We start from the raw sequence: 14,242 nt of genomic DNA on the forward strand, positions 1-14,242 counted from the left end.
AGGTGACTCCTTGACTTGTTCATGTAAAGATTCTTCTGGATGTCTTGGAAACAACTCCTGTCTACCCAGTCCTACAGAGTGCAAACTAGGTATGTTCTGTGTACGTAACCTTTGTTTCAAAGAATTTTTTTTATAAAGTCATCAAGAATTTTATCAATTTTATAAACTAATTATGTAACTGTATTACTGGCATATTGGGCAAAAGAAATGGGTAAGCTATTGTGGGGAAGAAACAAAGAATATGTCTATTTTACCAAACTGCCAACAAATATCCTAATGACGGTGGTAAAGTATGTCTTTTACCAGAGGTAACCACAAGACTTTTTCTAAATTATATCGGGTAGGGACATAAGACAGCTAATACAATTGAGGGTGTTCTGCCTTTTATGGGATGTTTTATGTTTGTCGAAGATACTTTAAATCCAACAAAATATAAACCTTAAGTCTTGTTCCCCTGCTTTTCTGTGAACTGTCAGCCTTCTTTCCAAGGCAGGCAGGCTGAGCCCTAGACGAGACAAATATTGTGAGACTGCGTCCTCCTCCCCACATCGCCTCCCAAAAGAGATTCTTCTCATCAACAAAACTATTGGAATAATTATACATTTAGGCTTCACTCCATTTTCGCAGCACAAAATTTAAACAATAAACATAGGCTTACATATTAGTAATGATGATTGTTGTGACCTGTCTCATGACAGATTTGCATTCGCGAGCACACATGCAATCAAAACATTTCATTATGAATTAACGACCAGAAGTGTCAAAGAATGGCTAATTAAAATTAAACCCTTTGAGAGAATTCGCTCCCCATCAGGCCGATTGCTCACTGATAAGAACTCTGCAGCACCTTTCTCTAGTCGTATTTGGCTGTTTGGTCTAAAACTCAAGCTATAACAGCTTCTGGCATCTACACCACCCTTATCATAGAGCCCCTTCCAGTCCCAGGAGTTACACCTGACCTAACAAGAAGCTATCCATTCACACTGTATGCAAACACAAACTGTTAGATAATAAAATAAATCAAAATAATCAAACATTTCAATTTGAGAAATATAGCGTTATACTCAAATGTAACCAAAGAATAATAAATTTAATAAATAATTAAGAAAGTGAAATATTCCCCAAAGTAAGTACAAAATTAGAGGTCGTCAAATCTTAATCCCCGCTAGTGTCATGAATGTACTCAGCCCTAAAGTCAATGTTGTTCCTGAACTCAGCTGGAGTGTGTTTCCTATACATAAGTGTGGAACTTCTTCCGACGTAGGCTAGAAGAGAGAAAGATGAGGCAGGCTTGTAGTCCCATACATCCGAGGGATCTGCCCCGACCAGCCTCTTGCCCATCGACCATCGCCGACTCTCACATACCCTTCCTCCGCCCGCTTCTTCCCCGATGGTCACTGAAAATGAGTCCCCAGAGGATTGGTCTTCCTGTAACACATTAACTGAAAAACTCGAATAATCGTCCAACATCGCCCTCTGCCGCCTCCACCCCTCTACCGTCTCTCCTGCGCCCTTTACTTCCCCACTTTTCCTGTAGTACATGTACTGACGAAGTAGCATGGTGGTCTACTTACAAGAAGAAAACAGGTGTCCTGCTAATGTCATTCTATTAAAATTATATTTTGCCGTTACATTATTCATCTCAGAAAAAAACAGCAGGCCATTTTTGCGTCCACCTCAGTGACTGCGCCCTAGGTGACCGCTTACTTCACCTCATGGTACAACCGGCCCTGCTTCTTTCACACCTTTATCATAATATAATGAATAATAATGAAAGTAACTTGATTTGTGCAGAGAATGTAGCTTTTGGTAAGACAGCAAGCATGAGTTCTCAGTACAGTGGCGGGGATGGAACATCAGGTCCTGCTTGCATGGCGGTCAATGGAAACAGAAGTCACACAATAGTTTTTAACGACCCTGGAAGAAACTGCATTCACACTGCCGTGTCTGAAAACACACCCTGGTGGTCAGTAGACCTGGGCACTAGCTTTACCATCACGAGTGTCACCATCTACAACAGGGACGGCTGTGAGTTGCTTAAATATGCTAAACTCATTTTATTCTGGTCCCTACTTTGTGAAATGTTTGTGAGAGACAGGAGAGAGAGAGAGTTCTGTATCACGTTTGATCTTACTGCTACAATGTTAAATTAACAACTAAATTTTTCAGTTCTAAATCTTTACCCGTAAAACGCTTGGTGTTTTTTATGACCCGCAGGTTAGTCGTAAATTAGTGTCTTGAAGACCCAACTTTGACATGGCTTACATACACAAGGTGTAAACCATCGGTAACCTCTATGCGGATACTATTCACATATTTTCTTTCCGATGACCTGTGTTTCATTTGTATTATTTATTGATTTTTTAAAAAGATTATGGACAATATGTGATGTTTTCTGTTTGTGACATTATCATGGAAAGTCGTTTGTTAATAGTTTAAAGAAACTGCTGCTAAATTACACAACGTGTACAGAAGACAACACTTTGTATGTTTTTATTTCTATTTAGCCTCAGACAGACTGAATGGTGTTACCCTGTATGTGGATCAGCAACAATGTGACACTGTTAAAAACGGCAACCAGCTGGTAGTGAATGTCACGTGCAGCCCACCAGTGAGAGGACAGAATGTCATTTTGAGAAAGAACACCAACCTTTTACAATTTTGTGAACTTGAAGTATGGGGTAAGGTTTGTTATACATAAGATAAAACAATTTTTTTTTGAGTCAGTATCTGCACTAACACATTATTTGGTGGGATAAACTTTCGTGCTATAAGCCACAAAGCTCCGCAACAACTCAATCATACACACATAACAAGACAGACATATATATATATAAACACGCGCGCGCACTCAACACTAAACGGATTTTTCATAACACAGACATCCGTCTTACATACATTCAAATAAGCCTATACACACAGAAACTAATATGGGGCTATGCAAAGCTGATTATTTATAGTGCATACTCATGCTCATAAGGAGCATGCTCTTAGCTCTTGAGAAAAGAACGAGACATGGGCAACATACAAAAGAAAGACACTAATTCATTTACTTACTCATTTACTCACTCAAGTCCAGTCCAGTCAGTCATCCATTGACCGGTACCTGTCGTTGGGGGATCACAAGGATAGACTTGGCAGCTGACAGGGCCCGCCACTCTTGTCTATTGTGGGCGATAGTCAGCAGACGACAGTCCAGTCTTTGACGTTCGTAAGTCAGTTCTTTGTCTGACCACCGCGGCGTCGACTACCCTCAGGGTGCCTTGATGGACAGTCTTCAACAGGGTGTCGTGACGCGTCACATGGCCACAGAAGACCAACTGACATCGCCTTGATGTTGAAAGTAGAATACGAGGGGGGGAGGGGGGAATTGGTGTTTTACACCGTGCCAGCAACTAGGCTATATTACGGCAAGCAGCCAGCCCTGTAAACAGATGCCACGTGCAGAGAAAGAGCAGCGTGCCCGAGACGAGAAATGAACTCTGGGCAGCCAACCTTCACTGTATTGGTGACAGGAGCGAACCGTTGCGCCACCGGACCGCTAAGTAGAATACGAATACGAATACGAATACGAATTCTTTATTGAATAAACCATTTGATTTGTTTCACGGAGGTTAGAAAGTTGAAAGTAGAGGTACCTAGTGTCCCACGAGTGTGGCCATCTTGTTTCGTACAAAGTTGTTGGCTGTATGTTCTCTGTATGAGACCCAGAGCAGCCTCCTCAGGCACTTGTTCTCGGATGCCTGCATTTTTCTTTCCATCTCGGCGAGCAGAGTCCACGTGTCGCATCCGTAGACACTACCGGGGATTTGTACAGCTTGTACATTATAGTAAACCTTATCTTATAGTTCTGTCAGATGCTATCCAGTCTAGCCATTGGCGCTGTCTGTTTCTGTCGAGATCTCAATACGGGTACCTGGCGTGGCGTCCGTCCTTGGAGAGGAGGGCTCTCAAGTATTTGAAGTTGCATACCTCTGACAGATTTACCCAATTCATATACATCTCTGCTTTGCCGCTGCCATTTACCATAACTTTGCTCTTTTCAGTGCTGATCTCCATTGCATATGCATTTGAGCTGTCTGTCTGTTGGTGAGGTTGTAACGTTTTGTGAGACGAGTGTAGCAATGAATGTTTATGCGAGTGTGTGTACATCTACATGTAACTACGCTCGCAGCACACTTCTACCCTTTTTCACACAAAAAGTTCCGGTCAACGTATAACACATTTAATGTTTAAAGAAAAAGCAATGAAACGAAATAAAAAATAACAGTTCTGTCTACCGTCTGTAGAAAGTTAATGATTCCCCTGGCATTCGTCACCCAGTTGGTCAAGTGTCCAACACGAGCAGTCAGATGATTTGGTGTCCACACACTCTGTCGGTACAGAAGTCCGTCAAACAGATGATCCCCGAGTTATATCTAAGACGGTGAATCGTCGGCACGGATGTTCCCAGGGACTGTTGGAATTTCCAAGTCAGCGAGTTATTAACACAGTGGTGCAAGTGTTATATATAGTCCAAACGGAAAATAAAAATATTCAAAGTCTAAAACAGCGTAAGCGTGAATCACAACATTGTAGGTTAACTTTGTTATGGGTTATTTCCTGGAAATAAAAAACAGTGGACCGTCACTACCTTTGGTTACAAAAGATGGCGATTCAGGACTACCCTTCGGTAGGATCTGTGTTAACATCAGTTATACACGTGCTGCTAGTATTTCGGAGTTCTGTCCTCATACATGGATTTCCACTGAATGCCTCTCAGTAAAAGAGTCTCTGAGGAATCAGGTCACAAGAACTAAGAGTATCGGGATTCCGAACAGAAGAACGAGTAGGGAAGTACAACAGAAGGCAGAAAAACTTATTTGAGTAACCTGCGAAAGATGTTGCGGGATATTATGTATTTTTCTCATATTAGAAACACTGGCAAAATATCTATTTGTAATATTTATTTGCATTCTTGAATATATGCTCAGCTTTCTCTAATCATTAGGTTTCTGTTGTCTCACTCAGTCTGCAGTGCCGGCCGTTACGGACAAACGTGTGATGAGCTGTGTAATGGTAACTGTAAGAACAATGAGACATGTGACAACTACAGTGGCAAGTGTTGGAGTGGTTAGTATGAACACATAATGAGTAAATGCGATATTAATAAAAGTATTTGTATCCCTTGCTCTTTCTCTCAGTCATCGTTATAATAGTTTTTCTTTCTTGTTATTCCGTCTGTTTGTTTGTCTGTCAGTATGCAGGGCTTCTGCTTACTCAAAAAATTGCGTACAGTACGCATTAAAAGTTCGGAAGACCCCTTCAATTTTCGTCAATGGGGTCCCCTTCAAATTTGGGAGAAGAACAGGGACCCCTTAAAAATCTGAAGAAGGGGTCCCTGGGACCCCGAAGAATTTAGCCTTAGCAGAAGCCCTGCAGTATATACATGTGATAAAAAAATATGAAACACGTATGCAAAAAGACATAAATATTTATAAAAAAAAAGACTGTTTAATTCCTAAAACGTCTCACCTAGAAAATGTATGTATATTTATATTTTCTAATGTCCAAAGGATGTAAAGATGGACTTTATGGAGCTATCTGCAACCAGACGTGTGGACATTGTAGAAACATCACCTGTGACCAAACAAGTGGAACATGTCCATCCGGATGTTTGGAAGGCTGGAAGGGAGAATTTTGCAATACTTGTACGTTCACATCAATATGGTGGTACTAACACTGTAATGAGTTCAATCCTAGCATTTCTAAGATGAAATATAAATACAGTTATTCTCAGAATGATTTAATTGCTTCCACCAAGCGGTTTATATGGACATTTATATTGCCCAGCATCGGATAGTTTATCGACAATGACTACCTATCAAGTGATCAAAAAAATCATCGTTGCTGATTAACATTTAATATTTTATAATTAAATATATTTAATATATTCCCATTTTTGTAATTAAGTATTCAACTCGACCGTTACGACACATCTCGATGAATAGATATTGTGAAAACTAATATTAACATACATAATTATCAGTTGAGCTGTTAAATAATCATTACAAACTAGCCAGTATAGATGAGACAATATGGAAAAGGGATTTAGCAATCTGTGTCCGATTATAATATTATTATACTGATAATAACAACCTTTGCATTTTTATGCACATAAAGAGATAGTTTCGAAAACACTTTACTGGTGTCCGTCGACATTAGGGGAAGTTTGTGGGTCTTGGTGATACTGCCTTTTATTTTATTTCTTAAGTTTGTTTCTTCTCTCTTAATGAGAAGGTTTATGTGAAAAAAGTAGCTATTTCACATTTCTCCAATGCTGAGGAAAACAAGTTTGGTTTTTTTTTTTATCTCGGCTTGATTATTTAGTTCCTTGCTCTGAATCCTTGTGCTAACTGTGTCCAGCCTGTTCTCCTGGATCCTACGGTCCTGGCTGCACTCAGTCCTGTGGTGAGTGTAAAGATGGCAACACCACGTGTAACATTACAACAGGAGTGTGTGAGAATGGCTGTCACACTGGATATGTAGCTCCATACTGTAACCAAAGTAAGTACAGCACTGCTACCTCACCTGATAAGAAATTTCTGATATAAAAGTAGTTTGTGTTACTTATAAGTTCAAGAAGGTGTGGAGGATTTCAAATTATCTCATTGTCGTAGCTTCGTTTACGATGTGATTTCATAAGTTCACAAAATAAGATTTAAAACACTGTGATAAATCTTTTACCCAGATTCCAAATTTGTGATCAGTTACAGTGGGATTTATCAAAGACTACAGTTATTTCAGAATGTGCCAATCATTATTTTCATTTATATTTACACTTTACAGCTGATTAACTTTGCCTTTATGTGAATATACAAACGCTGCACGTTCGGAGACTTTGATCACATTATACCCTTAATTCTTTAATTTGATTTTCCATGAAGCCTGCCGTAAAGGTTACTATGGAGACGACTGTATCTACACGTGCGGCAACTGCACAGCGGGGTCCACCTGTAACTTTGAGACCGGAGTTTGTCCCTCAGGGTGTGACAGCGGCTTCCTGCGACCTTTCTGTAATGAAAGTAAGAACAGGAAATGCAACAGTCGTAATAAATACACAAAACACACACACACACACACACACACACACACACACACACACACACACACACACACACACACACACACACACACACACACACACACACACACACACACACACACACACACAGGCACACGTAGACACACTCGCTAATACACAAGCAAGCTCACATACACTCTTTCTGTCTGTTTTTCTGTTACTCAGACTACAGTAATTAAAGTACATCCTGCACCTACAGCAGCAGGGAAAATGTTGTAATGAAAATTGAACACCTGCATGGAAATAGAGAATTCATGCACAAAACGGAAACCTAGAAAGGAGATGGCGCAGAAGGCTAGTGAGAAAGAAGACAACAACAATCCACACACTCAGGACAACAGTCCACAACAGGGGCAGGCAACCGCAGCTGAAAGCAAAGATGAACAGAAGTTAGCAGACAACGAACACGACAAAAACAAACAGAACACTACATAAGAAAGGACACATCGTCATCTTCGTCGTCGTCGTCACGGGCGCACACACACACTCATTAAAAATAGCTTTCAGAAAAAAAACATCGAATAGCTTCATTTGCCTTCCCTTTTCTTCCCGTTTCAGCATGTGTTCAAGGCTTTTACGGAACTGATTGCAACAACACGTGTGGCCAGTGTGTTGACAGAAACACTTGTGAACCTGCGACAGGTGTTTGTTCTAGCGGATGTCTAGCCGGGTACCAGCCACCCTATTGTAATGAAAGTAAGAGAACATCCGTGTACACCAGTTCTCACACACATCAACTGTTTTGTCTCTTTTCTTCATCCCAAACCTTCCTTCTCTTGTTATCGAATTAAATGCTTTCTGTGTCTGTGATTGCATGCTATGCATGTGTGTTTGTCTGATGGTGTCCTTTGATTGCACAATTAATTCAGAGAAAAAAATTATTTAATTTTTATTTGGCTGACAGAAGATCTCTCAGTGTCCTAGCTTTGTTTTTTGTCTTTTTGCTGTAAACATTATGAAAAGTGTGGATATTTTTTAACACATTCAAGGTTCATAATCCAGGGAGATATTAGAAATATTTGTTTCCCTTCAAAACATAAAATATCTATAAATAGAATGGTCTCATAACAATTGTCTTTGTAATCATGAGCTTCTTCGTGTGAAAACAGGCTGAATCTTGAATGTTTGGCATGCAACAGTCTTCAGCATTATCAAAAATGATCTTGTTTTTAAATAATTTTATTTAATTATTGAGTGAGTTGTTCCTAGGTCTTTATGGTCAGTATGTAAGTATTTTCTAGTATTAGCTGAGTCGCTACTAATCTATTTATTTACTATTATTTCTTTATTTGTACTAAATTATGATTCTGTATCTGACTTTCTATGAAAGCGTGTTCCGGAGGTTATTATGGGATCAACTGTAGTCTCCCGTGTGGCAAATGCGCGGACAACACAACATGTGATCATGTGAATGGCACGTGTAACAAGGGATGTCAGGGTAGTTTACAGCCACCCTACTGCAGTGAAAGTAAGGACACTACTCAGCATCACTTTATCCTAGAGATTATATAAACAAGATCATATTGTATATCATATCAATCATACCTTGTTTAATTATCTATAGCAGTCTTTAAAGTTAACGATGAAAGTACCATAAATGAAAAAGACTTTTATTATTAACATACCTGAATTCCATTTCAAGAATGCAATAAAGGTTACTATGGAAACAACTGTAATCATACCTGCGCCAAGTGCGCTGGACCCGACACATGTGACCCAAACAATGGCGACTGTCCATCCGGGTGTCAGAGCGGCTATCAGGGACCTGCATGTGATGAAAGTAAGGACAGTAGGGGCAACACCACATCTAGTCTGTTGTTGTTTTAACGGTTATTAAAACTCACTTTGACACTAACACACACTTGTGTTCACACATCATTTATACTTCTCCTTCTCCTCTCTCTCTCTCACTCACACACATGTGCATGTACATGCTGCTTACAATCATTGTACCCACGTGAGACGATTCAAACCGTCCTAGCAATGGAGGATCAACATAATACAGAGAAATGCAGACTTTGCAAGGACAATGCAAGTGTTTTCTACTCACTCCTAAGTGAAGACAATACAGGAAGTTGTGTAACTATTAGTATTATATGGTGGTGGTGATAAATAAGTGATAATTAGAATCTCACTGTAGGTTTCGCTATAACACTAAGTTTGTCTATAAATGTTGTCATATTTTATGCCTACCCACTACAGAATGCGCTGCGGGTTTCTATGGAGACCAGTGTAATCACACCTGTGGCAAGTGTGCAGCGGCTTCTACATGCGAACATGACACTGGGCTGTGTCTGGGTGAATGTCAGAGTGGATACCAAGGAGACAGATGTGATTCCCTTAAAGAAGGTAAGCACCTGCACCTGCTTGTATACTTGTTTATCTTTCCGTTTTTTCATTAACGACAAGGAACTCATTAAGTCGTGCCAGAGACTTTGTTCATCCGTTGTGGAGGTACAGAAATGGTTTGGATATGTTAGGTTTCTTACAGTAAAGCATCCATATTTATTGGTTATTTTTCTTTTATTTTAATTTGTCATGTCGCAGGTGATGGTGGCGGAAGTCCGGCAGTAGCCGGAGGCATTGCTGCGGCAGTTATCCTTCCCTTAATTGTCATCGCTGTCGTCGTCTTTTTTGTGATAAGGTACAATGCAATACAACTTTTTTTTAATCCATAAGGGCAATTTTCCATTCCAACTCACATGGCCTCATTCATGATCAAAACACTGAAAACTCACAAGATTATGTATAAAATTGTTAACCCTTTATTTGTTTTGCCCATGCCTTCAAAGATCCTTAATATACGATTATAAACATTTACACGTGTAAAGAAAGACAAAGAAAGAGGAAAGCATTGCTACTTTCTCTTTACACAACAAACCTATTTCAGAGTTCATCGTGTTTCTTGTTCGTTTACTTCCATTTCGTGTGAGAAAAGGTTTGATGTTTTCACTGAACTCTTTATGCACACCAGGCACAAGCGTCGTAGTGGTAGAAAACCGGAAGCAGGGGCTGCCCCACATGAAGAACCAATCAGAAACAAGAATGACTACTCATCGCTATCACCTTCCACTGCCGCAGGTTGTTAGGCTTGTTGTGCCACTCACTGCTAGACACTTACCATGTACTTAAAAAGTTAATGACTTTATCAATTGTGTTACTTGTTCGTGGTTTTGCTTTGTTTGTTTTGTGTATGTGTTTGAGTGGGTGATGTCAGGCACTTATGCTGGTTTCTCTATTGTATTACATTTTTCTATAGTGTGGATATTATTTTCTGTCTGATTGTCATATCGCTCTTGTTGAAAAAGGAAACTTTTCATTGGTTGTATTTTATAATGAACAATAAAATGTTAATGTATTTTTTCAATCAGCATTATATGACCTAAAATTAGATGACACAATCCAAAAATCTAACCAATTCACAAAAATAGTGATTTAAATTGAACCAATCTTACAATCTGTTAATAGTTGTCAAGCTTGATTGACTTCTTACTGATATTGTCTTGTATAACATGAGAGACACGTGATCTCTTTCAAAACATTTATATTTACATTCTGGAAAGTTGCAAGGAAGGATTGTAATATCTGTATATATTTTCAAGATAAGAATAAGCCAAGTGCCCTCGTGAAACCAATCGTGAAGAAAGCTCCTGCACACGACAAACACTCAACACACAATGTCAGCGACAACATCTACATGAACGTGACGTCACAGCCTGCTGCTGACGTCACTGACGAGCCGGTGGAGTATGGAGAGGCTGATGACAACTTGTATACAAACGACAACCTGTACGCCACTTACCGAGCATCCGGGCCTCTGCTGGACAGCGTGCAGCGCACCCTGGTGGATCTCCTGGCCTCTGACGAACTTCCGGGACAATTCAAGGTGGTAAAGTATTTACCTTTTTCTTTCAAGATTTTTTTAGGATTGATTTTACAGATACGGGATGTGAATCAGTGACATGATGGTTTTGAATGCCTTTGTAAATCCTAGCTCCTATAGTTATTCTACAGGTCACGTGGTTTATACGTGACTATTGACAGTTGCTTCACTACAGATCACAAATTTGAAGAGGCTTTATAATTGTTTATCCTTTTTTTCAGGATTTACCAAAAGGTCTGACAGACACCCACGAGGCTGCGAAGCTCCAGGCGAACATCAAGAAGAACAGATATACATCAGTCGTGCCTTGTATGTAAACATCTCTGTGTGTCACATGACATCGGCAGTTTACACCGGAAATAACTGGTTTGGCAAGCTAGATGATTAAGTTACCCTAACAGCGACATCACCTACCAATTTAAGAGCTACTGAGACGTTAACTAACAAACCGGAAATACAAGAAATACCAAAATGGCGGCCACTATTTCTCTGTTAGTAGAAGTCCCAAGGCTTTACCGTGACATCGTCTTCGTTGCTGGCCCGCTAACAGTAATTCCACAACCATCCACACCCCTCATGTGATGTATTTAAATGAAAGAAGCAGACCTAAGAAAAGACGTTTCACATTCTGAAGGAATATCCGATGGATTGTTTCAGATGATTATAACCGAGTTATTCTCAACGATGACTACACGGAGGGCACAGCAACTGATTACGTCAACGCCAGTTACATCACAGTAATTATACTACCACAACTACAACGAATCTCTTCTTGATGTTCTTTAATATTATTAATTTGTATTTTTCTCCCTTATTCTACAGTTCTTGCCCCATTTCTACTATCTTTTATTCTCTATCCATGACTTATCCTTTTTCTTACTATCACAGCCCTACCGCCTGTACAGTATACTGTTTGAGTTTTGTACAGCGAAAATTATAAACTTGAATATTTTTTTGCATGTCTATATAAATTTATATTGGTATCTTTCTATATAAATATCACTTGAACTCATATATATATATATAATGTAGCAAATTATGATTGTTATAAATTGTTTTAAACATCATAAACCTGCTCAAGAATTAATTCTTGCCTTGAGCAGATTTCAATTTTGATAAAAATATAACTTTTAACTAATTTTTTTATATCATGCAGGGCTTTAATCAAGAGAAGAAATACATCGCCACACAGGGTATGTCCTGTCCTGTCTTCATACTGAGTCACGGTCTTCCTGGAAGTTGCGAAGTTGTCATAACAAATAAACTGATGCTGTTTAAATATTGAAGACATTTTCTCTAGTTTAGAAATGTTAGAGTTGACTGATAAGCAAACTGATATGTTTCTTTTAAGATATCGCTACAGTGACCACTCTTCTTTTAGGCCCACGTGACCATACAATAGACGACTTCTGGCGAATGGTGTGGCAGGAGAATGTCACTCAAATAGTCATGCTGACAAACACCATTGAGGGCGGACAGGTGAGAAATTATTTATCCATCCCTTTCTTTCTTCTCCCCACATCACTCTCAAATCTATCCAGTCAGTCATAACTGACTTAACATCCATCTACCTGTCCATCTGCTGCTTCTTCTCTATCCTCTCTTCCGTCCGCTGGCTTTGTCCCCAGCGACACTCGCCGATTAAAATTATGTTCCAATGAATACTGAACAATTAGGCAAAAACACTCAAGTACGATTTGATAGCTGCGTGTGACATTTTCCCTTTCTTATGCCTGGTGACATCAGAACAAGTGCGCCGAGTACTGGCCGGCACCGGACACGACAGTCACCTACGGTCCTGTCACGGTGGTCGGAGTGGACGTCCAGCGCAGGGCCAACTTCATCGTCAGGACATTCGTTATTAAAACAAACCATGTAAGTGTCCTTTCAATCAAAGTGACTTTTATTTTAAACGGTTCATCACGTGTGTATCAATTTTTTTAAAAAAGCTCATACTCTCTTTCTGGCTTGCTTTCGAAAAAAAAAATAAAAGAAGAATAACTCATTATATACCTAGCTTATTCTGTCTTTGAATGAGCTGACTCTCTTTTACCACTTTCCGGCATCCACTTGGTGTCTGTAGAACCAAGAGGAGCGAGAGGTGGAGCAGTACCACTTCCTGGCCTGGCCTGACCACGGTGTCCCCACCACCACCTCCCTCCTCAACTTCTGGCGCTTTGCCAGGTCACGTGCCCCACACACCCCGCCGCCACCTGTACTCGTGCACTGCACGTGAGTGGCATTCTGGTTTACACGTCTTCACAATCAGTCATGTAATACAACGTGTGTGTGTGTGTGTGTCCTATAGAGAGAGTGCGCATGCGTAGGAAGTCCGTCTATGTGTGTGGCTTTTTCTTCGTGAATTATGCGTATGAGTGTTTGTTAGAGGCGTTTGAGCGTGTGTACAAGTGACACGGAGTAACTGAAATATTATTATTAATATCCTAACTAAAAAAAATACAAATGTTGTGATGACTCCTTGCGGTTTATCAGGTGTCAGTACACACATTGTTGTATCATAAGTGACACGTGACACGCATGTTAATAAGGGCTTAATCAGTGTAGAGACATCTCACTGTGGTCTCTGATGGAGTCCTTGCAATGGTGTCTTATCTTCTCTCACTTCTGTCAAGCGCTGGCGTCGGGAGGACAGGAACCTACATCGGTCTGGACATCGCCTTCGAGGAAGCTGTCGCCAGAGCAAAAGTGAATGTTCTCGATGTTGTTCTTAAAATGCGTAAAGAACGCTGCATCATGGTCCAGACCTTGGTGAGTACAGGCAGTGGTGTGCTCTTATCCACTTTATTTCAGGTTGAACATGAAACTTGAGTCCTTGCTCTCTGACTCTTTGCCAGCTTAAGGCTCGTTGGTCACCTTTGTAAGCATGTACATTAGACATATGCTGTTGTAGTTTTGAGACCCGGAAGTCGCAATTTGCTAAAAAACCAATCAAAATAGACTGAATATTTTCCACAAAGATGCTTAAGCCGAACTGAACAGCGAATTATTGATACCCATTGTCCTGTTCTGACTGTACAATAACTGGGACACTTTTCTCGACAGGCTCAGTATGTCTTTCTTCACAAAGTCCTTCTGGAGGCCTACACAGGGCGCAACACCACCTTCCCCATCCACCAGTTTGAGACCACACACCCGGGGCCAATCAGCGCTCACAAAACTAACTCTGTGATCGACTCTGAATTTCAGGTAGTAAAAAAAAAAGAAATAGAATGTTG

General features: G+C 40.1%; 1 protein-coding gene across 5 annotated transcripts in view; it reads left to right on the top strand.

The window, feature by feature from the left end:
* Nucleotides 1–14,242, top strand: part of LOC112572440 (receptor-type tyrosine-protein phosphatase kappa-like) — a 41,701-nt gene that overhangs the window by 6,309 nt on the left and 21,150 nt on the right. For 2 of the 5 annotated variants that reach the window (XM_025252121.1, XM_025252120.1), the window contains exons 2-23: nt 3–89; nt 1,795–2,028; nt 2,508–2,681; nt 5,011–5,112; nt 5,556–5,690; nt 6,406–6,546; nt 6,927–7,064; nt 7,682–7,819; nt 8,454–8,591; nt 8,766–8,903; nt 9,326–9,472; nt 9,671–9,767; nt 10,098–10,204; nt 10,726–11,009; nt 11,228–11,315; nt 11,664–11,743; nt 12,163–12,199; nt 12,388–12,485; nt 12,753–12,881; nt 13,090–13,238; nt 13,640–13,775; nt 14,070–14,213. In XM_025252121.1, coding sequence (XP_025107906.1) covers nt 3–89; nt 1,795–2,028; nt 2,508–2,681; nt 5,011–5,112; nt 5,556–5,690; nt 6,406–6,546; nt 6,927–7,064; nt 7,682–7,819; nt 8,454–8,591; nt 8,766–8,903; nt 9,326–9,472; nt 9,671–9,767; nt 10,098–10,204; nt 10,726–11,009; nt 11,228–11,315; nt 11,664–11,743; nt 12,163–12,199; nt 12,388–12,485; nt 12,753–12,881; nt 13,090–13,238; nt 13,640–13,775; nt 14,070–14,213 — 2,921 coding nt within the window. The remainder of the gene's footprint in view (nt 1–2; nt 90–1,794; nt 2,029–2,507; nt 2,682–5,010; nt 5,113–5,555; nt 5,691–6,405; nt 6,547–6,926; nt 7,065–7,681; nt 7,820–8,453; nt 8,592–8,765; nt 8,904–9,325; nt 9,473–9,670; nt 9,768–10,097; nt 10,205–10,725; nt 11,010–11,227; nt 11,316–11,663; nt 11,744–12,162; nt 12,200–12,387; nt 12,486–12,752; nt 12,882–13,089; nt 13,239–13,639; nt 13,776–14,069; nt 14,214–14,242) is intronic. The other 3 variants (XM_025252118.1, XM_025252123.1, XM_025252119.1) reach the window with 2 other exon arrangements.

Source organism: Pomacea canaliculata, linkage group LG9 (genome assembly GCF_003073045.1).
Source record: "Pomacea canaliculata isolate SZHN2017 linkage group LG9, ASM307304v1, whole genome shotgun sequence".
NCBI classification, from domain to species: domain Eukaryota; kingdom Metazoa; phylum Mollusca; class Gastropoda; order Architaenioglossa; family Ampullariidae; genus Pomacea; species Pomacea canaliculata.